General features: G+C 58.5%; 2 protein-coding genes across 6 annotated transcripts; one reads left to right on the top strand and one right to left on the bottom strand.

Annotated features, from left to right (window-relative positions):
* The first annotated feature begins 1,151 nt into the window (after window positions 1-1,151).
* Window positions 1,152-3,864, top strand: SELENOM (selenoprotein M). The gene is made up of 5 exons (XM_037510917.2): window positions 1,152-1,306; window positions 2,505-2,540; window positions 2,733-2,767; window positions 3,122-3,200; window positions 3,289-3,864. The coding sequence occupies exons 1-5, from the start codon at window positions 1,187-1,189 to the stop codon at window positions 3,445-3,447; spliced, it is 429 nt and encodes a 142-aa protein (XP_037366814.1). The 5' UTR covers window positions 1,152-1,186; the 3' UTR covers window positions 3,448-3,864.
* Window positions 3,571-25,583, bottom strand: SMTN (smoothelin). 5 transcript variants are annotated; one of them, XM_037510911.2, is made up of 21 exons: window positions 25,550-25,583; window positions 23,771-23,901; window positions 19,102-19,250; window positions 18,638-18,731; window positions 18,477-18,555; window positions 18,287-18,384; window positions 17,033-17,350; window positions 16,872-16,944; window positions 16,230-16,301; window positions 15,637-16,146; window positions 15,280-15,446; window positions 12,091-12,240; window positions 11,927-12,002; window positions 10,680-10,844; window positions 10,526-10,588; window positions 10,248-10,323; window positions 9,138-9,311; window positions 8,770-8,887; window positions 8,114-8,265; window positions 6,989-7,153; window positions 3,571-4,115 (listed from the first exon to the last, which is right to left on the bottom strand). In XM_037510911.2, exons 2-20 carry the CDS (start codon window positions 23,840-23,842, stop codon window positions 7,009-7,011), a joined length of 2,751 nt encoding a protein of 916 aa, XP_037366808.1. In that variant the 5' UTR covers window positions 23,843-23,901; window positions 25,550-25,583; the 3' UTR covers window positions 3,571-4,115; window positions 6,989-7,008. The 5 variants fall into 5 exon arrangements, with proteins under 5 accessions (XP_037366808.1, XP_037366806.1, XP_037366807.1 ...); XM_037510909.2 differs by lacking the exon at window positions 25,550-25,583 and having other exon boundaries at window positions 3,572-4,115; window positions 15,637-15,735; window positions 15,907-16,146; window positions 23,771-23,881; XM_037510910.2 differs by lacking the exon at window positions 25,550-25,583 and having other exon boundaries at window positions 3,573-4,115; window positions 15,907-16,146; window positions 23,771-23,881.
* Window positions 25,584-26,111: the final 528 nt, after the last annotated feature.

Genomic DNA, 26,111 nt, shown 5'->3' with positions numbered 1-26,111 from the left:
AAAATAATGACTATCTAATAATGAACCCAGCCTGGATTAGAATCATCTTTTAATCAAAGTAGTTATAAAATCTAATTATATTTATTTATTTTATATTTGTTATTATTATTTTATTGGAAGAAGGGCCCCAGGCAATCTGAAAGGTTTAACATCCATGCAGACATCATGTAGCCCTGGTTTGATGTTGAGAAGGAACTGAGTCCCAACTAGCTTCACTGGCAACGGGCACTGCGGGCAATTTACTGTGCTTGCCTTAGGCTTGCAGGGGGAAGAAGCACCCTTATCTAGTCATCTTTGGTCTAGTGAGAAAGCACAGAGACAAGTGTGCTCCAAATCCCAGAGTGGCAATTCAATCTTTTCACCCTTCTGAGTCTTTCTGTTTTCTGACCTGTGAAGCACCGCATTATGAAGCAATCCGCAGCCTCTTCAGCATGAGTTCGATCCCTGGCCTGTCAGGGAGTAACCCACATGGTGCAGCAGACCTCTCCTGACTCGCCCGCTGCTCCCCTCAGCAGTGTATTTCAGTCAGTCTGCCTGTTCTGTTCCCCACTGTCTCTGGTGAATCCTTTCACCCCCCCTGCATCTATAGCCTGTACCCCAGTTCTTGTATGCATAAATAAATAAATCTTAAAAAAAAAACCCTTTAAAAAAAAATAAAGCTAACACTATGTGCATACTGTCCTAAAGGGCTTCGTGTGCACTAAACCTCGTTTTCTCTTAGCTCCTACCGAGAATGTAATATTCCTAGCGCCCAATGTATTTCCCATAGAGTTGAAGCCCTGATCAGAGTTTCATCCTGGGAACTAAAAAACACAAACGAGTCTTCCCCAACGTGCCAGTTTCCCCATTCTGCGCTGTCGGGTCCAGAACCCCCTAGTCCGCTTGCGTCCGCCGGCGCCCTCTGCCGGCGCGAGGCGGCACTGTCTGGCCGGCTGCAGCCGAAGCGTCCTCGCTCTGGGCCGGCAGGGGGAGCGCGGCCGCTTTCGGGGCTGGGGATGCGCAGGACCGAGGGCCAGCAGGGAGCCCCGCCCCGCCCGCAGCCTGCGGAGGCCGCCGAGGGGCTCCGGGGCGGGGACCGAGAGCGGGGAGCGTGGTCGCCCGAGGGGCGGGGCCAGCCCGCGAGCCCAGACGTGGCGCAGCGGCCCGGCGCTTGGCCTCCCGCCTGCGGGGCGTCTGCGGCGGCTTGATGGTCCCCCCGCTGCCCCCGCGGCCCCTGTGGCTGTTTTTCGCGGCCCTCGCGGCTGCCGCCACCACCTTCCGGCCCGACTGGAACCGTCTGCACGGCCTGGCCCGAGCCCGGGTAGAGGTGAGTGTGCGGCGGGGCCCCCTCTCTGGGCGCACGGCCCCTTGCCGTGGCCCCAGAACCCCGCCGATTTCCAAATCCCCATCGCTCCCGCTCCCCAGCTGTAGAACGCCCCAGCATCTTCCATGGATGCCGCAGGCACCAGATTTTGCGGCCTGGAAATATAATCCTCTCCCCAAGTCCCCATCCGGCCGGATAGAGAACCCTCGCTCGCCCCCAGAAACAGTGGCCAGGTCCCCTGGCTCTTCTACAGGCTCATGACGTTCCCAAACCTGCCCTCTGGAGCCCAGCTTCCCACCCCCCATCACTCCACTTTTTCCTGGAATTCTTTTCCCACCCAATTCCCTGTGGTCTCTCTTTGCTTAGGGTAGGGAGGACTTTGGGGCGCAGGCCTGCACTCCGCAAGAGCCAGGGAAGGGGGTTGGGAACTGCATTACCTGTCCTTATTCCGCAGCAGCCCCCACCCTCCCCTGCCAGGAAATTCCCGGCCAGAGTGTCGTGCTGTGTGACTTGGATCATCCTGTAGGCCTTCGTTTTGTGTCTGACAAAGGGGAGGGAGCACAGAAGGAGGGGGGATTGGACCGGTGGTTGTGGGGTCTGGACATCTGCTTGGAAGTGGTCCCCCACAGGGAGTGCAGGGAGGGGGCCCTCCCAACCTCCTGTGTGTGTGTGTGTGTCTGTATGCACACGCGCATATGCGCACACGCACAATCAGATGGTTTTTAGAGCTGGGTCACAGTTGGCTGGGAGGGCCCCCTCTGTGTGGAGTGGAGTGAGGACCAGATGGCATGTTTCACCTATGGGGACCCCCATGGCAGTTTGGAGCTTTTTGCTTCTGATCTATCTCCCTCCTGTGATTCTAGAAGTCAAAGGCCAGGCCCAGGTCTCTACTGCCTAAAAGGGGTAGGGTGATCCTTTCTCTTGGGCAATGGGAGTGAGCAGACACGTAAAGATGTGTCAGCAAGAACCCCAAGGCTGGTAATGGCCCTTTGAGTCTCTGGTCTTGCTTTTCTTTTCCTCTGGTGTCGCTAGGCCTTGGTTGCCCCTTGCGAACAGTTCCCCTTCTGCTCACAAAGGGCCTCCATCTCTTTCAAACCTTGGGATCATTCAAATCCTGATCTAACTTGGTGAAATAACCTCGAGGGTTTGGTTGGGGCAGATTCCAGGGACTCCTGACCTAACCCATTTTGTCCTCATCCAGACCTGTGGGGGATGACAGCTGAATCGCCTGAAGGAGGTGAGTTTGAGGAAGGCGTCCCCAGCTCTTGGGGGGTGGGCAACATGGGCCCAGTGATTGGGTGGAGGAGGGTCCCAGCGCTGGGGGTCTGGAGTCTGCTCCTGCCTGGCTGTGCGGCCTCCCCAGACATCAGTTTCTCCAGGTCCCTGGAGGGGCTGAGGGCTGGGGTCTGATGCCCTGGTTCCTCCCCAGGTGAAGGCCTTTGTCACCCAGGACATCCCTTTCTAGTATCCTTTTTCTGTTCTGGGGAAGGGAGATGGGGAGGGAATCTGGGAAGTCTCCCATTTACCTTCACAGAGATAACAAATGGTTTTCATCTGATGAATGGAGTTGACTGGTAGTGGCTGCCCAGAGAGTACTGAGGTGGTCTCTAAGTTGGGTGGGCAAGAGAAACTGACTAGCGGTGAGTGCCACAGACACGGGAATGGAGAGGAGGGCCTTTACTATTTACCCTAATTTCCTCTCATAAATGGGGATCATGCCCCATCTGGGCAAATGTGGCTGTGCTGTCCACATCGGCCAGGCCCCAAGGGCCCCCACCCTCCACAGTCCACCGCTACCCACCTTAACACCACCTCCAGCCACAACCTGGTAATGAAACACCTCCCGGGCGCCGACCCAGAACTGGTGCTGCTGGACCACCGCTACGAGGAGCTGGAGGTGAGGCCCTGGGGGGCGGGCGGGGAGGCGGGGCGACCGGGCGCGAGGCGGGAGCTGGCGCGCTAACTACCCTCCCCTTTCCCTTCAGCGAATCCCACTAAGCGAGATGACCCGCGATGAGATCAACGCGCTGGTGCAGGAGCTCGGCTTTTACCGCAAAGAGGCGCCCGACGCGCCAGTGCCCCCCGAGTACCAGCGGGCGCCCGCTCGGCCCGCGGGAGACGCTCCTGACCGCTCGGATTTGTAGGCCCAGGAGCGTGATACCCACCGCTCCCCCCCAGCACCCCCCCCCCACCCCCGCCTGAGCCTTGGGGACCGAATGAAGCGCTCAGCGTCCCGGGAGCATCTCCCTCGCTGAGGGTCGACACCCCGTCCCCAAGCCAGCAGGGATGAATTGGGGGTTCCTCTTTACTCCTTTCTCCCCTTCCTACCTCCATTAAATCTTCCTTAACTGAGACTCGACTCCTTCCTTGCTGTGGGAGGGTGGGGAATAGGAATCCCCCAATGCCCCGGGGAGGCCCAGTATCCCTGGCTGCGCTGCTGATGGATCTGGGAAGGAGGCACACCTTGTCGAACTGCTCTCCACGCAACCCTCCAGGAGAGGCAGAGCCAGGATCGTTGAAAACCAATAATTTATCAAAAACGCTGCGTGTGCATGTGGGGGAAGGTGTCGCGACAGACAGGGCGGCGGTGGGCAGGCGCAGAGGGAACGTGCCTGGACGGTGGGGGCAGCTTGCTGCGGGCTGGCCATGCGGGGCGGAAGGCTAGACATTCTTGCCACGCAGGCGCAGCTCATGGCGCCGCAGGTGGTTGTAGAGCGACTGCACATAGGTGAAGACGCATTTGGGGTCGGGCTTCTTGCCCATGATCATCATGTCCTCCACCTCCACGAGGGGCACGCAGTCCACCAGCATCCTGCAGGGAGGGGGCACGGGTGTGCTGGTCAGCGCTGGCCCTGCCCCTCAGGGTGACCCTGTACCGGGGTCTTTTCCATTGGTAGGCTGCTGGTCTTCCACAAGCTCTTTATCGGCTGAAAGGGGGAAAAGCCTTCCAGGAAGGCAGGAAACCCCAGGCCTGCTCACTCAAGCCTGGAGGCACCTGTGTGGGGCGCAGGGCCCGACAGGCGGAGGTGCAGACAGGCCGGAAGGGAGGAGGCGAACTGTGGCCCCTTCCAGGAAGGCAGAGTTCTAGCCCTGGGGAGGTCCTGGCTCCAGACCCACCTTCTCTCTGGAGGTGGGCCTCCTGCCCACACAAGCCTGTTGGGCCCCTGCATCTGAAGGTGCCTGACCACTGGCAAATTTTCACTGCAGCCAGGACCTGCCCTAGGGGCCCTCTGGGCTCTGAATTATCTGCCAGTTGGCTAGCTTGGCACCTCACGCAGAGGCCCAGGAACCCCTATCCTTGCCCCAAGGGACAGCCCTGCTGTGTGAAATGCTGAGGGGGTGTGGGGAGGCTGTGTATGTGTGTGGAGGTTAGTTCTTTAACCCTTACTGTCTCCCTTGAGTAGAACAGGGGAGTCAGGGGAGGGCTCCAACCAATACATCAGAGCATCTACATTATGCTCAGGGGCATGGCCATCCTTGTGTACATGCTGTACTTTACAGAGAGGGAAACTGAGTCACAGAGCAGTCATTTGTTTCAAATGCCGCAGCTTAGTAGTGCAGGGCTGGATGGGTGTTGGCACCTGATTGGTGCCGCCTCCCTACTCTGGAGTCAGTGGACTAGTTATCCAACAACTGACAGCCCCTGGGCCCATTTCCCTTCCTCTCCCAAAGAAAGGCCTTTTCTGCCTTGTACCCTATCACCTGCTGTGCTGCGTACAGTAAGCACACAGTGTTAAGTGAGTTTCCTTCGGCAGGAAGGCCTAAGGGCAGGATTACTTGGTCCCAAGGCAGCCAAGAGTTCTGCACTACCTGTATTGTGCCTTCAAGGTCAACCCCAGGACCTTGGGAGGGCTGGGACCTACTCCAAGCTCACCTGGACTCCTTGAGGGAATAAGCTTGGGAGGTAGGAGGACTCTTCCAGACCAGGTTTTACTGCTGACTAGATGTGGATGCTAAAAGCATCTATAATGCCCTGCCCTGTGACTCAGTTTCCCCATTATTATAGCAACAGTTTATTCTCAGCCTCTGATGAGACCTTGGAAGCACTTCAGATGAGTGAGGGATTCCTGACTCAAATGCTGATGTGCTACCGAACCTTAGGGTTGTCCCTGCCCCTCCCCTGGGTGTTTCTCCATGGTGGAGAAGCAGTTTCTCTCTGCAGCTTCTTCCAGCTGTGGCTGTCTCCCCAGGGATTCCTGCCTCCCTCCCCCAATTTGAAGCTCCCTCCCACTCCTGGTGTCTTCCCTGGAGACCTTATAAAGCCATTGTTTAGACCGGGGCTCAGGGCTCTAGGCTCCAGCTACCCCAGTGACAGGCCAAACACCCGGCAATTTGAGCATCAGGATGGCTGAGTCACACTTTCCAATTGGATCAGGGCCGGCTTGGGCCCCTCTCCCTCCAGACTGGCCTGCTGGGCAGCAGCTCCTAAGTCCATATATGACCTGGAGACAGCACCAAACCCATCCTCCCCTCACCTGCATGGCTTCTCTGAGTTTATGTATGTATGTATGGACTGGCCCCCACAATTGCTCCAGGCTCCCCAGGGCATCTAAATGCCCCCCAAGGTCTCTCCTGATTCATATTACTTCTGGCCATCTCCTAGCTCCCTCCTCTGTAGAAAGATCCCTTTTTCTTTCTACAAAATGGGGTAAGGAAAAAGTGATGGGGTAAGGAAGAGCCACTGAATGAAGAGTGGGGGTTCCAGTGTGTGGCCCCTGCTCTGCCCTCATCCTCAATCCCTGCCCTGGGCACTCTAAGGCCACCTCTCTCCTTCTCCAAGCTCCTGGTCTGGAATGGACAGTTAGCTCAGGATCGGGATGCTCTGTGGCCTTGAGGTAAGGTGTCTGGGAGGGGGAAGTAGGGGATCAGAGAGGAAGTGCCACAGCTGGCTTGGGGATCAGGTCCCCAACCAGAAACATCTACCTGTTTAAATGGCCCTTGGTCCTGAGCTTCCCAACAGGGAGCCTGGCACTGCAAGTTGCTAGTGCACAAACTAGAGGCAAGCAGCTTTGTGGGCCCTCCTCCCCACCTAAGCTGGATCCATCAGGAAGCTTGTCCTGTTCAAGCTGCTCCGACTATCTATTATAGTACATCCCTTCCTTCCCTTCCCTCACCCAAGGGAAGGGAATAATTCCAGCATTATTCTAGAATGCTAACCAGACCACATGTATCCATTCTCCATCCGGAAGCCCTTCATGACTCTTGCCTCAGGTAGAAGTTCGGCTGCAGCCCCTTCTTTTCCTCACACCTAGACTAAACTTCTTGCCCTTCCTGAGTGTGTCGTGCTCTCCATCTCACTCAACCTTGGCTCTGTGCCTAGGCTGACCCCTCTGCCTGGGACTCCCTGTTCTTCTGTTGGCCTGAACTTGGTCAGATCCCAGCCTAGTTTGCACTTTTTTTCAGGCAGCTGTCCCAGACTTGCAGGCCGGTCAGCTGACTCCACTGGGTTCCCACAGTCTCCTGGGCTACCTCCCTCTCAGACCTGCTCACCTGGGTTTTTGCTGCCATTTAGTAGAAAGGTGTCACTTGCTAGGCCTTGAACGACCAGAAACAGGGTCATATTTGGCTCTTCTGGTTCCTCTCATGGTCCCCTTGCTCCCCCACCCACTTCCCAGGTCTCTCTCTGCACCCTACTGAGCAGATTCCAGCATAACGGGGGAAGGCGGGCAAGGCAGCATTTCTCACCGTGGGGCCCCGAGCAGGGGTTAGGACTTTTTGGTTTTTACCAGCCCCTTCTGGACCAGACAGCGGTAGAACTCCTGGATGTACGTGTACACGCACTTCCAGTCAGGCTCTCGAAGCCGCACCATGTCCTCTGTGTCCAGGAGCTGCGGGCAGTCCGCATGGGTCCTGGGGAGGGTAGGGGGCCGGGAAGGGGCGGGGTGGTGGGGCCCGGGTGGGGAAGAGGGGGGAGAGGCAGAGAAGAGAGAGGGGAGGAGAACAGAGAGAAACGCACATACACACACACACAGAGACATGAGTTCAGTTACGTTCTCAGTGCCGCAGTCTGCCAGCCCCCCGCATGCCCCCTCCCCTTTGTGGACGTGCCGCTTACTACCCATCACTAATGGTGTGCGATGCAGACAGGGGTGGGGGGCCAGACCAGTCACAGGTGCAGAGAACTCTTGGGACAAGCAGGAACTCGGGGTGGGGGGCAATGGCACTGATGCCAAGGTTGGAGAGGAGGGCTGTGCCCCAGGGAGGGGGGTGAGGGAGGCGTGAGAGGAGGTGGAGGGAGAGAAAGAGGAAGAAATCTGGGAGGGGGGAGTAGGGGATCAGAAAGAGAAAGGGAGAGAAGACAGAAGGAAGAGGGTGCTGAGAGTGAGGTGAGCAGACGGGGCAACGATTCCAAAGTGGAGGGCTTGTTGATATCCTATATAAGCCTCTGGCAACACCTATATAGGCTGGGCGGGCACGGTGCCCGGGCCAGGAGCCTCCTTTTGGAATCTCCAGCCGGGATCCCGTGGGAGCAGGAAGCTCTGGTGATGGTGGGAGGAGAGCAGGACAGAGAAAGGGAGAGAGAGGGAGAAGGGGGCAGAGGGAGGATGGAGGGGATATGGACAGGGCCACCTGGTGGGCCTTGACTGGGGCTGGTAGGCGGGCCTGCGGCTCCTTCGTTCCGGCGGCACCTGGCACGCTCAGCAGCAGGTGGGTGGGGTGGAAGAGGACAGGGGCTTTCTGGGGAAGGGGGTCTCAGCTGATGTCTGACTGTGGTTGACAGCTCCAGGGGTCCTCAGGGCATCTGGACTGGCCCAGAAGCTCAGCCCCAGATGCCCAGCCGACACCAGCAGGGCTGGGGCCCAAACTTACTCAGCAGATGAAAAGGCCACCTCGAAGTTCTGGCGCCGGTTCTGTGGGTTGAGCTGACCATAGTCGAAGGCCTCTGGGAAGAAGTTGTGAACCAGGGCACAGAAGGCCATCCCGTCACTCCAACTTGAGGAGAAGTTCTGGATGTCCACGTGCTAGGGGTGGTGGGAGGACTGGTCAGATCCCGCGTGCCCTCTCCCCACCCCAGCATTTAGAGATCCCAGACCTAGGGTACAGGCTCTGTAGCCTGCTCAAGGCTGCACAGCAGGTGAACAAGTCAGTTTGTCAACTTCCTTGTCTCCTATTTAGGGGGACAGAGTGACCAAGAAGTCCAGCACCACCCACCCTAGGCATGGTCATGCTGCCTTCACTCCTTCCCTTACTTATAGAAATTTACCCAGTGCTGTCCACAGAGCAATGAGCAGGGGACTCCGAGACTGGGGTCTGGCCCTGAACTCCCACTAGGCTTTGCCACTTAATCACTAATCCTGGAATCTAGGGCAAGGCATGTGACTTCAGGAAGCCAGTTTCCCATCTTCCCAGTGAGGCATGGTGGTTGTGAAGTGTACTGGGATGAGAAGGAATTCTTTCTGCCATGAGGGAGGTGCCAAACTGCGCTCTGGGGGGCCTGCTGGGCGGCCTGGCTTCATAGAGCTCACCTCGTAGCCACGCGTCTTGGCCCGGCACCAGTCCAGCAACATCTGCTTGATGCTGTTGGCGTTGGGGACTCCGAAGCTGGTGGAGCGCTGCACGGCTGTGCGGGGACCGCCAGGGCTGCTGCAAGAGGCGGGAGATGGGAGGGGAGCTATGAGAGGAGGTCTGGCTGCAGTCGGGAGCCAGGTCACAAGACTGCAGGGCTTGGCCCGCCCAGGCAGAGGACCCCAGGCCCCACTGTTCTGACCCTCAGAGCCCTCCCATCATTGCTCCCACGGTGCCCACTGAGTCTTGGCCCCGCCCACACATCCCAGGCCCCGCCCCCAAGTCACTAAGCCCCCCCACCTCCCGGTCCCAGTCCCCAGCCTCTCACCCTGCTGCGCCTTCCTTCTCCAGCTTCTCAATCATGGCCTTGCGCGCCTGGGACGCCGAGGTCTTGGGCAGGCTCTGTGCTTTCATCAGCTCTTTCTTTTTCTCTGCTTGGCGTTTCTCTAGTGCCGCCAGGCTGCCGGGCCGAGGGCTGGCCTCATCCTCGCGGTCAAAGATGCTGAGAGGTAAGGAGGTGACTTAGACCAGCGGGAAAGGGCAGGCCCACACCCCTCACACCCCACTCTCCAAGGGAAGGGCTTTGCAGTGTCCTGACCCTGCACCCTGTAGTATCGCCACAACCTGTAGGGCTGGCTTGCAAGGGAGGGAACTCATCACACCCATTTTACAGAGGAGTACACTGAGGCTGGAACAGGGTGGAAGCCAAGCTCTTCACCCCTTGAAGTTTCCCGAGAAGGCTTGTGTATTATCAAATTACAGGTGAGTTCAGACTGGGAGCTCTATCAACTGACTTCGAGCCTCCTCATCATCATGGTATAATCACAACGCATGGCTCTGTGCCTTTCCCATGTGCAGTTTTAAGCTTCACACAAGGAGGGTGGGGCCCTTATTCTTTCCACTGAGATGAGGAAACTGAGGTTCTGGGTTTAGATTTCACAGGACAGAGCAGGAACTTGAACACAGGTCTCCAAGTCCCAGGACCCGCTGGATCCCAGCCTGACTTCTGAGCCTGTGCCTGTTTTCTAGCAGCCCAGACATTCTCTGTGACACGGAGGTGTTGCCTTCCTTCCAGAGGCCAAGGGCACAGGTCTGCAAGGTGCAACATGGTCTGCAGACACTGCAAAAGCACATGGGGCAGCTCGGTGTGCTGGGTAGGCCTCTCTAAGGGTCGCTCAGAGCATTAAACCTGCAGCAAGTCTTGCATCTCTCTCCTAGAGTAGCTGACGATTAAGCGAAAAGCAACCCCGCCCTCCAATGCTTGTCACCTCCCAGCACCTCCTTGAGTCTATTCTGTAAAATGGGTGTGCAGTAAGGTCCTTTGTGGGCAAGAGTCTGAGGGGAGAATGTGAGGGAAAGAGTCACTGGGTCCAGGGAGGATGTGTCTGGGGAAGGAAGTAGCTGACTCCTCTGTGGTTGGGGGTGCGTCGGGTCTCACCTGCCCATCTTCTTGGAGGAGGAGGACGAAGAGGAGGAGAAAGTCTTGGTCTGTACTGTGGTGCTGCCACCGCCATCTGCAAGAAAGAGGAAGTTCAGAGGTGAGTGCCTAGGCTGGACACCGGAGATGGGGCCAGGGGCGATGGTGGTAGCCACAGGTGGAGAAAAGTGACAGCTGGACAGAGAGACACACAGATCAAAGTATGGAGAGAGAGTTCGAGGAAGAGCCTGAGGAGGTGGCCAGGCAGGCAGGCAGAGGGCGACACCAGGCGGCCTTACTCTCCGAGCGCCTCACAAAACTTGACTCCACCGTGGTGGTCCGGGCCGTCCGTGTGCCATCACCTGGAGGGGCAGGAAGAGAGGGGAAAGGTGTGAGAGGCATGGAGTCAGTGCGGTGGATGCATTCCCACCCCAACTCTGCACGGCCCCTTACTGGATTGGACGAGCCGCTCGGTCTTGGTGACAGTGCTGACAGATGAGCCATCGGATGCCCGCTGGCTGTGCCGCGTGGTGGTTTCGGTGGTTGTGTTGCCTCGGCTCTCCCCTGCCCGGGCCCGTGCCTCTTGTAGCCGCCGTTCCCGCTCCTTGTCCCTCTGGTCTGTGCAGGGGATGCCCCATGCATGCCGGGAAGGGCCACCCATCACCCACAGAGCACATATGCACGGGCACACGGGGCACACAAGGGGGTGAGGGCAACTTGTTAAGAAATACTGAAGACACAGGGGAAAAGGCCCTCTCTAGGAGTAGCTAGGGGTGAGGGGTCATAACTTGGCAGGGAGTGGGGGTGTGTGGTGGGTGGTGATGAATTTGGGCAGAAAGGAGTGAATATGGAATTCAAAGGGGAATTATTGGATCTAAGAAGGGAGTTTTTATGGGAGTAAGAAGTTGAGTCCAGAGGGAATATTTAGACCTAGGGAGGATGTGCCAGGGTCCTGGGATAGATAAGCTGGGCGAGGGCAGTACTGAGTGTGCTTTCACATGGGCCTTAGGCGGGAGAACAGCTAGAGAATCCCATGAGAGTAATTGGTACTTGAGAAGCAATTTGATATAGGGAAGGAATAGCTGGGAGGCAAGCTGACAAAGGGAGTGATTGGGCCTAAAGAAGTGGTGGAGATCGAGCCTGGCGAGCCATCAGTGGGCCTTGGAGGAAGCAGCTAGATTCAGAAAGGGAGCAACTGAATATCTGGAGAAGCAAATGAATCTAGAATCTGAGAGAAAGAGTCACTGGGTCCAGGGAGGATGTATCTGGGGAAGGAAGTAGCTGTGCCCAGGGAAGGGGAAGCTGGGTGGGGGTGGAGTCTCAGGTGGTCATTAAAGGACCTCAGGAGAAAGAAGCATCTGAGAGAAGGCGAATCTGGATTCAGGGAAGGAGTAGTTGACAGTACTTGAAGAAGCAATTGGATCCAAGAAGGAGTAGCTGGGAAAGAGAGTAACTGGGTCTAGGAAGGAGAAGAGAAGCTGGTTGGGGACAGTAAGTGGGGTGGTCAGGGAGAGAGAAGCAGCTAGGGATGGGAGCTGCCGGGTCCAGGGGGAGGGCGGCAAGGGAATGACTGAGTCTAGAAAAGGAGAAGCTAGGCAGGATGGTTGTTGAGCTGGAGTGTCTAAGAATGAACCCTAGAATGAGAGGAGTAGCTGGGGAATGGGGCAACTGCATCTAGGATGGGGCAGCTGGCTCTCTACCTCTCTTCCTCTGTCGGAGCTCACGGAGTGCTGTCCGGATGAGCTTCCGCTCCTCAAAATCTGTAGCCTGATCCAGCTGCAGAGAGAGCCCCTCTCATTGGTTACCTGGTGCCTGCTGGCCCTCACTCCCGCCAACCTCTAGTTTGCACCAGATCCGGCCATACCATCTTGTCCAGGACGCTCTCGTCCTCAATGGCCATCAACTCCTCTGTACTCAGTGGGCTCCGCCTCTCTGGTGCTTTGTTCACCTGGGTTTGCTTGGCGTCATGGGCCACTTCCACTGCTGCAGAAGGCTCTGCTGGCTCTGGCTCCATCTGCAGGATGATGAGAGAGAACATGGGCTTCTCTCAGGGGTGTAGATGAAGCTGGACCATGCCCCCACTGGGCAGGAGACCAGGCCCTGAAATAACCACAAGCCATCCAGACTGCCTGTCCACGGACAGCCATGGTAGTGTCAGGCTCAGCGAAGAGGTACTGCCAGCCTTGTTGTAGGGCTTCCCATGAACCCAGAATTGTGTTGACACAAGCGTGGCAATAATGGTGCTTTCCATTCAGCAGTAAGCATTTGTAGAGACTAGGCATTTTACTGTCCCCATTTAACAGAAAGGAAAAGTGAGGCTCCGAAGCTGTATGACTTGCCACATCCTGTAAGTGTGAAGTAATCCGGGGTTCTGAGCTGAAGGTAGCCTAATATTGAACCCGAGTTCTTTTTGCTGCTCCCTTCTCAGCCCCAGGTAGGCTGTGCTCTGTTCCTGCCAGTTCCCAAGGCCTGGGTCCTCCAGGGCCAGTGCCCAGGCAGCACCCCCGCAATGAGGTTGGACCAGAGCCCTCACTCCCTTGGCAGAGGGCAGTCAGGTGTCTGCCCCAAGCCAAGTCTTCCCTGAAGCTTGCCCCCCACTCCCTGACCCCCCACTGAGAACCACCCTGTAAGGCCCCTGCAGCTCCAAACTAGCCCCCGCCTTTCCCACTCCCAGGGTGTCTCCCCAGCCTCTTTCAGACAAGCCCCTTGCCCAAATATCAGAGCCCCATCCCTTCTGGCAGGGCCTCTCAGCCTGCTGTAAGAGTAAGGAAAGCTGAGGTAGCAGCTGTTTCAGAGAGGTTGGGCCTGGCTGAGGCTGGGGATGGAGGTGGGGGTGGGGACTAGGTCAGAGGCTGCCAGGGTAGCCGCCACACACACCAGCGGGCCAGGAGCCTGGCACCCTCTTGCTTTGGTTTTGGAGCATACAGCTCAGTCCCCCATACAGATAGGTAAAGTGAGACTCAGAGAAGGTGCTGGCACACCTAAGGTCACTCAGCAGAGGCAGAACCTAGCTCAAAGCCATTCCCTTCCCCCGGCCCATCGGGACTTACGAGACTGCTGCTGCGGACAGGGCCGGCAGAGGAGTGGCGGCGGGTGCTAAAGGCAGGTGGGTGGGCCACAGGGGTCCCTGCATCCTCAGCCGCTTGAAAGAGGGTCTCAGGGTCAGCAGCGGCCAGGAGCAGCTCACTGGGCTCCAGCTCAGGCTCAAGGTCAGGCACAAGTGGGACCCCCAGATGAAGGCTCAGCACCTCCACCTGCCTGCCGAGTGCATCCAGCCGCCGGCTCAGTGCTGTGGTCTCCACCCTCAGCTCTTCAGCTGCTCGGGCCACTGGCTCCACCGCGGAGGCAGCCGCCTCAGCTGCCTGGGTCACTGCCGCCCGGCCTGCCTCAGCCACTGCCCGCAGCTCCTCCATTGCCCGACCCAGTTGCTCCTCAAGAGCTACAGCTAGCTCAGAACCTGGCCCTGGCACCCCCGGCATGATTCTGGTGGGTGTTCTATGGCCGGGTGACGGGGACAGTGGTAGGGGCTGCTGCTTCTAGCTGGCAGTGTCAGTCTTTGCAGCTGAGGGCGAAAGCAAGGGCAGTGGGCCTGCCCCGCCCCTGCTGGCCTCTCAGCCTGCCACCAGCCAGCTGGGGCTGCTGCCCAAATAGAAACCTATTCTGGGCTCCCCGTGGCGGGGGGGAGGGGGAGGGGTGGCCTGCCCAAACAGGCCATCCAACAGGCCTAGCCTTAGCCCTGCAGAGATCACAGACCCAAAGCATGGCAAGGCTGCAGGGGTTCTGAAGGATTACTGAGGTAGGGAGCAAGGAATGAGCTTGTCTGGGCTGCCATGTGCCTTAGCTGTGAGGATTCAGTCTGCCAGACTCCAGAGCCTGTGCTTCTTTGTCATCATGCCATGCTGTTTTAGAAAATCTTTATGCAGATGGGTAAGTGGAGGCACAGGGAAGCAGGACTTGGAGCAATCTGCTGTAACAAGTGTCTTGTCCCTGAGATAAATGTCCTTAGGTCTGCCTGTGGTGCTCAGATCCAGACTGAGCAAGTATATTAGAGGTACATTATCTGCTTCCCCTTGGCTCTAGATGGGGAAACTGAGGCGAGTTGGTGGTATCAGACCCGGGGCACACTGCAGCACCCTCTCACCCACCCAAAGGTCTCAGCTACACCCCCCTCACTCCCTCGGCAGAGAGCAGTTAGAACCTGCTCTGTGGGGGGAAGGGCAGCGGAGCGGCTGCCTCCTCTGTGGAGCCAGTGGCCCGGCAGCTGAAGAGCTGCGGGTGGAGACTACAGCACTGAGTCAGTGGCTGGCTGCTTTCTTGTCCCTGCCCTCTCCCTGTTACCCCGGAGAAGGTACAAAGCCGGCTCTAGCCATCTCACCTCCACCAAGGTCCTATTCAGTCCCAGGTGCAGCACAGAGGGCATTACCTAGGCAGACAGGTGGCCCGGTGGGGATCCCTTCCCCAGCTGAGCTCTCAGCCAGCCGATCCTGGGCTTGGGAATTAATAATGGAAGGGTGCAGAGTATTTCATTCCTGTGACACCTGCTAGGCTGCTACCTTAGGCTGCCACTTGACTGATACCCCCCCATCAGTGCTTCTCCCCAGTCCCCCAGAGATGCTGACGCAGATGCTAATCGCTAATCCCCAATCTGCTAATGGACCTTGGATCTTGGCTGAGCAGATGAGCAGCTCTGCACCTTGGGGCTGAGGTTCACTGTGGGATAGCAACTGGGGCAGTGGTCCTGCCACAGGAAGAGGGAGAACACCCTCTCTGAGCCTCAGTTTTCTCAGCTGTTCATTAGGAATCAACCCACCATCCTGGGGTAAGTATCAGAGATCAGCATGTGGGAAGCTTAAGAACAGAGTAAGCCTCTGCTGTGTCTGATGGCTGATACCCTAGTTGGCTGTGGCACTGGGCAGCCGCCTTCTCTCTCTGGACCTCAGTTTTCCCTTTTGTACAGTGGGGAAGGAGTGGCGCAGAGGAACGCTGATATCCCTATTCCCTGAAGCATTCTATATAAGGTTAATGGATGGATAAGGCTGGTGGAGGGACTTACCTTAATGCTGTAGCCTCTCCGGTTACCAGGGGAGGCATGGCTGAAGCTGGTAACTTGAGTAACATTGCCCACCCGGGACAGGGTCCCTGGGCTGCTGATATGGGTGATGGTGCTCTTGCCCCCGCTGCTGGTGCTGAGGAGGGTAGGAGGTGCCCGTAGTGTCAGTTCTGGAGGTGGACAGAACTGCTGTTAGGATCAGGTGGGGTGAGGGCAGTGCCAATTAAGTTTGCTAGCATCCCTTGCTCCCAGTGTACCCTTTAGAAATACCCTGTGCCGTGGCCACAGCATCTGAGCTATGTACAGAACCGGTGGCTGCAGGTGCTCACCCAACAATGGGGAGGTAGTGGGGAGGCCTACCTGCCCTCTGGTTGCCTGCGGGAAGCAGCACCCGGCCCGTGGAGGCCTGGCCTCGGCCATCCTTGATCTCGATGGTGAATGTGGTCTTCATACTGCCCCCTGGCTCGGCAGTGCCGACAGGCAGTGAGGCACTGGGCTCCTCTGTACAGGCCACGGGCCCCCCTGCTCCGTTTTCAAGGGGCCTGGCAGCCAAGCCCCGCCCCCGGGGGCCCTCCCCCTGGGGGCAGCTCTGAAGCTGGGCCAGGGGACGGGCTGTTTCTGGCTTCTTACTGAACTGGGAGGAGGTAGCACCAGGGTCCTGTGAGGAGTTGTTGGAGGAGGAGGCAGGGGTGGTGCTGATGAGGGAAGGGCCTGGGAGCCTTGCGGGGGTCGAGGGACCTAATTCTGCCCGGGATGAGCCGTCCTGGCGTGCAACAGCCACAGGAGAGTCAGATGTGAACTTGCGTACGCGGTCACGCACAGAGCCAGCCCGCTGGAATGGCGAGAGTCCGCCAGCAAGGGGGGTAGGCTCTAGAAGGGACAGGAGAGCTGTCAGTAGCTGGGTGGGTCAGAGTGGACTGCCCAGAACCTGGGGGAGTGGGAACAGACCATACCTTGGTTCTGGACTGGCTGGCGGGATCTGAGCACAGACAGGGAGCGTTGGCAGGGACGGGGTCCTGCCATGTCTGACAGTATGGGGAGGCAGTAGTAGCCATGTGGGGGAAGAGAAGAGAGTAGATATGGAGGAGTCACCTCTCATAGTCCTTTTAGCCTCCCAAGCCCTCCCTGTATCCCAACCTCTCCAGCCTCCTGGTCTCCCCCCTTAGTTGCATCTTTCTTGCAGGACTCTCCTTTCCTCCCCGAATTAACCCCAGAATGACCTGGACACTCTTGGGGGCTGGGGCTGAGGAAGGGTGCCCAGATCCTCCCTGCTGATGGGGGGCAGGTGAGGGACACCCCCCTCCCTCCTTGACCAGCACTGCCCCTGGCTCCAGCTGGGAGATGGGCAAACTCCCTTATTGGGGAAAAGAATGTGCCTGAGGCCCGTTGCCTTTCAAGGCTGCGGGGAGGCCTCTGGCCATGGGTGGGGGGGCGGGCCAGGCCGGAGGCGGGACACCTCAGGGGCAGTGGGAGGAGTGTCAGAGACAGCTTGGACCTGAGGAGGCTGGAGCTGTTAGGCACAAAAGCCCATTTTCTAGGCAGGGAAAGGAAGGCTGGGGATGGGGAAGGCCGATGCCGCCCCCTGGGACCCTCACCTGTTCGCTTTGTGTTGGAGGCACTTCTGGTGGAATCTTCGGCAGCTGCAGGCTCCGTGGGACCAGGCTGGAGCTGCAAGGGAGACAGGGCATGGGCAGGATCTGACTTGCAGACCAAAGAGCTCACCTGCCTCGCGCCCCTAGCCCTCATCCAGACTCACCTTGTTGACCACCTGTCCCTCAGTGCAGGGGGGTGCTGGCAGCTCCTGGGTTTCAGGGCTGGTGGCCCTGGACAGGGTGGGTGGTGGCTCAGAGGTGCCTACAGCCTTGTCAGCAGGGCACTGGGCCTCAGTAGGCTCCAGTGGAGGCTCAGGAGAGGCAGTGGTGGGCGAACTGTTGGGTGAGGTAGGTGACCTGGGTGTGCCCCCAGGTGCAGCCCGCAGTAGGAGCGTCACCGTGGTCACATCCTGGTTGGTGCCCTCAGGGCTTGGGGTTGGCTCCGGGACCTCTACCTGCTGCTTCTGTTCTCGCTCTGGCACCTGAAAGGGAACCACAGGATGTGTGCGACCAAAGCTACCCAGACTGGCAGGTGCCTGGGGCAGGGCATGCAAAGCAGAGGGGTTGGGCATAGCTTCTTAGGGGCACACCTGCATGAGCAAGGGCACCGGCACTGGCCAGCCTTGAGTGGTCTCTGATCCTCACTTTCCAGCCTCTTGTACTGCCTAGTCAAGGGCAGTTCAGAGAGGACCAGATCTAATGCCAGGGGTTGGGGATGGCAGGAGATCTGCTGGGGACTCCCAGCCTTCATAGACCATCGGCGCCAAGGTCCCTGACCTGTCCCCTGGCCTTAGCCTGATTAATCGGGAATAGCAGGGGAGTCCTGCCAGGACCAGGGACCCAGTAACCTCTGCTGGCTACTGAGAGAACCCACACAGCCTGACTTCTCACCCACATTTCTGGAAACAAAGCCGAATCTGTGAACAGTACTCCACCAGTCAGCAGGCTCTGATATACAGGCCCTGGTTAGCCAAGGTAAGGATGTGGATGCCTGGGGGGGCGTGAGGGGGGTAGCCTTGGGATGGGTTTAAGCTGCTGAGGTACCAGGGTCAGATCTGCATTTCAAGGAGAGCCCTTTGCCTGCTGAGTAGAGGCCGGAGAGCCAGAGTGGTGGCAGAAGTTAAGTGTGAAGATGACCCAGACAGCAATGAGGGTGGTATGGGGGCATTTAGGAGCAGTGGAGATAGGCTGGCTTTGAGGGGAAGGCCTGGGTAGAGACAAAGTCTGGAGTTGGGGAACATGTGGCCAGGGGTTGCCTGGGAGAGAAGTCAGAGGCCTGAGATAGAAGAACCCACAAACAAGCTGGGGTCCCCTCTCAGTGGAATACCAGTCTTGCAAAGACATGCAGGTGCTCCGTGCTGCTGGTATCTGTGGGCACAGGACCCTGACCCTGCTCCCAGCATGCTCGCACCGCTTACCTCACACTGTTCCAGCCTGTGGGCTGCCAGTCCCTTGCTGTTTTCGCTTGAGTCACTGTTGGGACGACCACTGCACAATCTCCCAGCCAAGGTGGCAGCTGGAAGGGAAGGAACACACCAGAAGAGTGGCTGGGAGGTGCTGTGGGAAGCATGCAACAGGGCAGCGGGTGGTCAAGGGCAGGACACATACCCTCAATCTCCTGGGCCCGCACGCGGCGGATGGCAGCCCGGATCAGCTTGCGTTCCTCGTATTCACCGGCACTTCGCAGCTGTGGGAGGACCAGATGTTGGGCTTTGATGTCCAAATCCTCTGCCCTGTTCCCGCCCGCCCTGACATCGCCCGATCCTCACCAGCACGGTCAGCTCCTCCACATCACTCATGGACTCCAGCCGCCCTGCCAGCCGTGCCAGAGCAGCCCGTTGCTCGGCCTCCCGCTTCTGAGAGCTGCAGGGACATCATGACTGTAACCCCCACTGCCATGGCCTGGTCATGAAGGATGTGGACTGAGGGTAGGGACCAGGACAGGGAACCCAAAACTGTAGCAGAGATTCAAGTGGCTCTGCATACCCTCCGTTTACACGCTGGCACATACACGCCCGGGGATGTAACCACCGATAGCACATGCTGGGATATGCTGTCCGTGTGGGCGTGATGGGCATGTGGTCCATGCCCATAGATATGTGTGTGTATCCCAAATGGCAGCACTGTGTGCCCTGGTAGGTAGCACACATTCCTGTGCTCTCGCCTGCCTACACACACAAGCTGAGCCCTGGCAATACACCCCCCACCTGCATGTCCAACCCCTGCCACTCACTGCAGCCAGTTCTCCTTGTTGTCCTGCCGCTCAGCACGGAAGCGCTTGGATGCCAGGGCCTCCTCCTCACGCTCCAGCTCCTGCCGCTGCAATTCTCGGATGGCCGAGCGTATGCGCCGCCGCTCCGCCAGATCCGCTGTGACCTCCAACTACAGGGCGAGCAGGAGCGAGGAGCTGGTCATTTTGGCTGCCAGGGTGGAGGGCGGGCACTGGCTGCCCACGGCTCTGCCTGGGGCACAATGAGTGATCTGTCTATATTCCCCCCATCTCAAGCCCGTCCCCTGCCTGCCCGCCCACCCAGGACCTCCGGGGAGACCCAGCTCATAGAGCCCAGGCTCCCGATCAGCCCACTCTGCACAATGGTTCACAGAGTGTGCAGCTAGCAAATGCCCACCTGTGCCAGGTGGCACTCCTTCCTGCAACTCTACTCCTACCCCTCAGAGTTTTGCATCAAACCCCCAAGAGCCAGGGACACAAAGCAGGAGGAGGAGGAGGACCCACCCTCTGGGTCCCTAACAGTGTCTCTGGGGAAGGAAGGTGATTCAAACAGTTTGTGCTCCCTGTTGAGCAAGGGAGACTCCCATGCTCTAGTCCCAAAGCCCCACAGCCCTGCTGAAGGGTTTCCACATTGGAAAGATGGGGAAACTGAGGTAGGGCCAGGAGCTCAGAAGTCCCAGCCCCTTGCTTGGCTGGGGACTATTTTTTCCCCATGTGCTGGCCCAGTCCTAGACACCATGCAAGGGGTCCAAGTGGAAGGGCCCATCCCCCAGACAGATAAGGCAGCAGATAGGGGCCACCCAAAACCTTAGAGAGAATGTTCTTGGGGAACAGGTGCTCTTACCAGATTCTTAGCCCCCTAGTCCCTGGGAACTGGGGGTGGCTGGTATAAGCAGGTCCAGGAAAGGGCACCTTCACTAAGCAGTCAGCCAATTCATACCTCCACCCCCCACAGAGCCTCTGGCTCAAGGAAGAGAAGATTGGCCCAGGGCCCCCCAGGAAGGCAGAAATAATAGCAGAAATAATCCTGCAGTGTGACACGGAGTCAGATGAGGGCAAGTATAGGTACAGTGATTTCTTCTGCCCCCGCCCCTCCAAATCATTCGGGGGCAGGACCCAAGAATTCTCTACCCCCTTTTTAAACTCCTTCCGCCTGCTCCATGGGGGAAGCTGGGTGTGTGGGGGGATAGGTTTTCACAGGGAATGTGGGCTGGCCCAGCTCATCTGGGACTTCACTTGTTCCAGTCTGAAGAGAACAGGGAGAGTCCTGGAGGACTCCAGGGTCCCTTCAGGTTCCTCATTCCTGAGGAGCTATGGAGGGGGTGGGGTTCCCTGAGGCTCAAGCCAGACCCCCCACCTGGCTCCAGTCTCATTCGAGTACAACTCTGGCTGGGTGGTCAGGAGCGTGTCCTTTAACCTTTCTGTGTCTTGATTTTCTCATTTGCCAGAGGGAACACTGGCTCCCATCAGGGCAATGGGTGGGGATGGGGGCAGGGCTTGGGGGTCCCTCCCTCCACACAGCTGGGGCTGCTGTAAGCCTCACATTCCAGGCTCAGTTCCAGCCACTCAAGAGCAGGGAGAGGCAAAGGCAAATGAGGACCAGATACAAGAGGCATCAGGAACATTTATTGAGAAGCTTATGTTTAAGAAACCCCACTGCTTGACCTAACCCTAGCCCCCCAGAAACCCTAGGCACTTTAGTGATTACTCCCATTTGACAGATGAAGAAACTGAGGTTTGGGGAGAAGAGACCTGCTCAGGGTCAAATGACCTGCACTATGGTTTGAACCCAGGTCTTTCTGATTCTGCACCCTCCCCACCCCCGGGCTGAGGATAGCTCTGTTACTGGGGTCTGTCTACCACAGTGTGTACCTTGAGGACCTTGGCACTGCGTTGGGCACCCCTCTAATCTGGATTGGAGATACCTTGGGAACTCAGTATGGCAGAAGGAGGGAGAATGGCTTACCTCCCCAGTCTGCTGTCCTGGCCTTTCTCTGTACTACACGTGGAGACTGGGGGCCTCGGCATAGTTGGTGCAGCGCAGCCCTCCAGTGCAGAGGGTAAAGAGGCTCAGAGATGCACTGACTAGTCCTTTGTCTCCTGGGTCCGCCTTCCCCCTGCCCTGGGCTCCAGACATGGGGTCTTTGTCCCAGGAAAAGCCTGATGTGGGAGCTTGGCCACCTCTGCAACCCTCAGTGTCCCCAAATGGAAAGTGGGAGCCTCTGTCTGATTGCCCCTGAGTGGGTGGGGCAGGGCTGAGGAACCGATCACCTCATTCCACGGGTCACCCTCCCCCATGACCCTTCCCTTTGGGCCTGGGGGCAGACTTGGCTCACAGTGTCCCTGCTGTGCATCCTGCTTCCCCGCCCTCTCAGGGCTCCCCACTGCGTGTGAGGAGGGCCGAGGGAGGCAGGGAGGGAAGTACAAAGCGCCATTGTCCACCCAGGGAAAGGGGAAAGGGATGGGGCGGGTTCTGGAGTTGCCCAGTGAAATTCTCCCGGGAGGAAAGAAGGCGCTTCCTCCTCCCGGGGGGTCAGGCCTCCCGGTACTTTCTGCCTTCGCTGCTGGGGTGGTGTCTCCGGGCCTGGGTCTCCCCATCAGCACGGTGGGGGACACTTTCCAGGCGGTCACCCAGTCCCAAGTGGGGCACCCGCCCGCGCCGGAGCGAAGTCTCGCCAGGGGGCGCCGCGGGCCCTCAGGCTCTGGAACCGGCCCCCGCTCGGGCCCGCCCCCTCGCCCCCCGCGCAGCCCGGCGGGAGGGGGAGCCAGACAGGAAGGCCCCGGCTGCTGCCGGCTTCCATGCCCCCGGCCGAGGAGAGGAAACCGAGGCTCACAGGAGGCGCGCAGCTTCCCCAGGTCGCTGCCCCGGGGAGAGTCGGCGCCCGCGCGCCAAGCCCGGGGCGCGGCGCAGGGGCGCGCGGCGCGCCCGTCCCCAGGTGCCCCCGCCGCGCGGCCCCCCGCCCCGGCCGCAGGAATGTGAGGGAGCCGAGGCCGGAAGCGGCTGCCCAGGCCCCGAATCGGCCCGACGTCGGGGCGCGGGCCAGCTTTTCCTTAAAAGGCGCGGCCCTGCGGGGAGGAGCCCGCTCCGGGACGCCCCCGTTCCTGCCACGAGGCCGGCGGGGCCCGGCCGGCGCGTGGGGCGGGACCCTCGCGGGGACGCAGGAGCGGCGGGCGTCGCGCAGTGAGGAGCCAGCCCGGGAGGGAGAAGACCTGGGGCGGCCCGGCTCGCAGACTTGAGGGGCGGGGTCTCGTCGGTCCTTTCCCAGAGTGGGGGGCGGGGATCGTCGCTCCAGCCTTCCCTCCCCTTGCTCGAAACCCCTTTACCGCGTGCCAACCCCGCATGGTGCCCTTAGGGGCTGACGGATGGAGAGCCCTGAGACTCAGAGCGATCCCCAGGTGACAGGGTCGCTTGAAGACCCGGCTGTTTCTCTGGAATGCTCTGCCTCTCCCGGAGACCCCTGTTAGGATTCGGATTTCCTGAAAGGAAGTCGCGCTGACAAGGTGGCAACCTTGGGAAGCCCAAACCCGTTCCCTCCAGGCAGCACACAGCCGGCTGCGGTGATGGCAAGACACCCAGAGTCCAAGAGCTGGCCTGAGGATACAGGCCGAGTGCCCGGTGTAGGTCACGGTAGTGGCCAGGCTAGGCTGGCTGGGTCCAGCCCCAACCTCCAAAGGAGTGGGGGATAGGAGGGGAGTCCGAGGTAAATCTTTAATTTTCCCCTTGGACAAGGGTCAGGGACTGGGAGGTGGGGCTCTAGCTCCTCGGGCTCAAGTGCTCCTGTCCTTGCTGCTGGGCACATGTCTGCCCTGGTGCTACCCCCCGGCCTCTCTGTGCCAGTGTGTGTGTGTTTGTATGTGGAGTGGGGGTGTTAAATAGGGCATTTAAGAAGCTAGGGAAGGGGTATAGTGACCCCATTCTAACTCAAGATCAAGGCCCATGTGCCTTGATTTCATCCCCTTGCCAACTCGAGGATCTAGAGAATATGTTTACACAATCCCCCCTCCCATTTTATAGGTAAAGAAGCTGAGGCTCAGAGTGGGAAAATGAGCGTAGAAGTCACAGAAGGGCCCCTAAGTCCTCCTCTATAGGCTTTTTTGACCTTGATTTACCCAGGACACTTGGTCCCTCATAGGGTTTGTTTGGATCCTGTCACATCCTCTTTCTAGCTGGGTGTCCTGGGACAGGTCGTTTCACCTCTTTAAGCCACAGTTTCGTCCTGGCTCTCAGAACTCTGTCACCATTCTGTGAGATGGTGTACTAAGTACCCAGAAGGCCCTTTGCTGGGCCCTGGCAATTTCAGTAATTGCTGTTACTGTTCCCATTGGACCAGCTTCCAGGGCACTCCCCAGGCGGTTGCTTGGGAGAGGCAATTCCAGTCTCCCCACACCTGTGACTGCACATGGGCGAGTCCTCAGCAGTTACTGTTTAAACAGGTGGTGGCAGTGGGGGGCTGGGAGGGACCAGGTCTCAGCACCTGGCATACACAGGCACATGCCATGGGGGCCTCTATATCAGTCATGCAGAACCAGCCTGCTCCTGTTCCCCTGTTCTTCTTCTTGCCCCCTGCCCCCATGACCTCCTCTTGTCAGCTGAGAGAGAGCCTGGACAGGCTCTGCCTCTCTCCTACATGACTTGCCTGTCCCCCGTAGTGGGGATGATAGGATCACTTACCAGCTTCCGCAGAGCTCCCTCATCCAGCCCAGCTAAGGCCTCGTCCACCATCTTGCCGGCCCCTAGCTCCATCTGTCCCCTCGTGGTGAGATCCCCAGTACCAGTGGCACCTGACACCAGCTCAGGGGGTTCTGCAAGGAACAGACATGAATCAGGCCTGTGGGGCCTCTAGAAACCTGCTCAGTCATGCCTCAGTTTCCCTTTCTAATCTATGATCATATACCGCTGTCCCATCCTTGCCACCTATGATGTGGCTCCTAGTTGGAAGTTGCCTTCTGCCCTGGTGTGGTATGCTGGAAAACTCACCAAACCAAGAATAGGAGTCCCTGGTCCCAACCCAGCCAACTCAACTGCCAGCCTGCTGTGTGGCCTAGGCTGGGCCCTCATCCTAAGCATAAAGCAGAGAGGGAAGGGATCTGAACTGAGAAGCCAGGCCTCAGCAAGGCCCACCCAAGCTGTGCTCACCACCAGGGGGTGCCTGCCAGACTCTACAGTTTCCTGCCCCACCCACCCATCCCCAGAGCTGGTTCAAGCCCCCACCCACTTTGAAAGCCTCTGGCTATGGACTGAGCCCCTGTCCAAGTCCTTGCTGCCACTGCCACTCTCATTTCCCAGGTAGCTGAAACTATTGGAAGTAACACTTCTCTTCCAATTCTTGGAGACAGCCCTCTCAACACACCCCTCTCCACACCTCCCCTTTCTGTTTTCCTCCTTAAGCTGTCTTGACCTGGTGAAGCAAGAGGTCCAGGCACCCAGCAACTCCTGTCAATTCATAATCAGAATTCAGTTCCCCAGCTGGAAGGTCCTTCAGAAACTGACCATCCAACATCTGGATTTAGGCAAATTCGAACATTGGAGAGGGCAAGGGATATGTCAGAGGGAGGAGATCCCAAAGACACAGCAGGTAGGGAGGAATTTAATAAAAATCTTGGCCACTTCCACCTCCGAAGCCCTCAGTATCCTAGGAGTCAGGACACTCCCTCTTACCCCGTAATGGACCCCTAAATCCTGGCCCAGTCTCCCAGTGTAGCTCTTTCTTTCCTCCTGCCACGCTAATGTCTTCTGGAATTTGAGGGCCACAGCCTGACAATCCATAGGTGCTTAATATATGACTGAAATGGTGCGGTGCTTCCCCTAGTCCCCAACTCATCCCTCAGTCATCTCTTCCCCCTCCCCAGAAGAGTCACTGGTTGAGTCACCCTATGCGGTAAATGGATCTGGGGGGATCCTAATCCACACAGTTGGGGTTCTTCCTACTCTACCTGTTCAAGTTGCTGCTTGCTTTCCCCATGGGGTAGGCTCAGAAGCGTGTCAGCCTCCTAACCTGTCTGTTGGGGTTCTTGCCTCTTTCCTACTTACTTTGGAATAAGTCCCGGAGTCGCTCAGGGTCGCCGACTTTAGGTTCTGGTGCCTCTAATTTCCCCCATGCCTTCTAGGGGTACCTAATGCTTAGTCCAGGATGCCCAGGGGGCTGCCAGAAGTCTCCTTCTTCTCAGCGATTCCTACTGCTATCCCCTTCAGTCCCCTGTCTCTGCCACACAGTTTGGGGTCCCCCTGAGAGGCCTCAGGGGGATGTGGAGCTTCCCCAAATGTCTGCCTCCTGGGGGTCATGGAGCCCCCTGGAGGTCCATGAGCGTCCATCCTGCAGTTTCAGCAATTTACCCCATGGCTTAGAGCCTGCGTGGATAAGTAGGGAGTCCCAGAACCCCTATCCAAAAATCGGGGTTCTAGTCCAGACCGGTTGGGGGTCTTGGTGCTGCCGGGGACGCGCACACCCACCTCTGTGTCCGGCCCGCCCGTCCGGCGCGGGCTCGGGTTAGCTCGCTCAGAATCCGACAGATGGACCAGGCTCAGGCAGGCGGAAGGCGCCGCGACCTGGAATCCAGGCCCGCTCTGCAACCGTTCTCGGGGTTCTGCAAGCACCGCCCGTCCAGCGGCGCCTGCAACTCCTCCGGCTCCGCCCTTGCTGCCCCTCCAGCCAATCGTTGGGGTGGTCCCGCCCATCGCCTTGCCCCATTGGGGGAATTCAATTTGACGGCCACGCCCCTAGGGTAGGCCCCGCCCCCAGCGAGAATGGCTTGTAGGGGTTGTGGGCTTGGGGCCGCTGTCTGCGGCCGCGGCCTTGGCTGGGCGGGTGGGCGTCGGCAGCGGCACGCAGCTTTGCATCAGAGTCGGGGAGCGATCCTTGACCTGGGGTATGAGGCCCGGCATCGTCCCAGGGGCCTCAGGACAGCTCTCTCTGCTTGCCTCTTTGTTCGTGGGACTGCGTCCCCTCCCTCGACTCCGCCCCCTCCTGGTGTCCGGACCCAGGTTTGGCCACCGCAGGCCCCCAAGTTGCTTT

This window comes from Talpa occidentalis, unplaced genomic scaffold, assembly GCF_014898055.3.
Source record: "Talpa occidentalis isolate TD23 unplaced genomic scaffold, MPIMG_talOcc4v2.1 talOcc4.14, whole genome shotgun sequence".
Classification (NCBI taxonomy): domain Eukaryota; kingdom Metazoa; phylum Chordata; class Mammalia; order Eulipotyphla; family Talpidae; genus Talpa; species Talpa occidentalis.
Note: the sequence above shows the minus strand (reverse complement) of the source record. Positions and strands in the feature narration are given on the sequence as shown.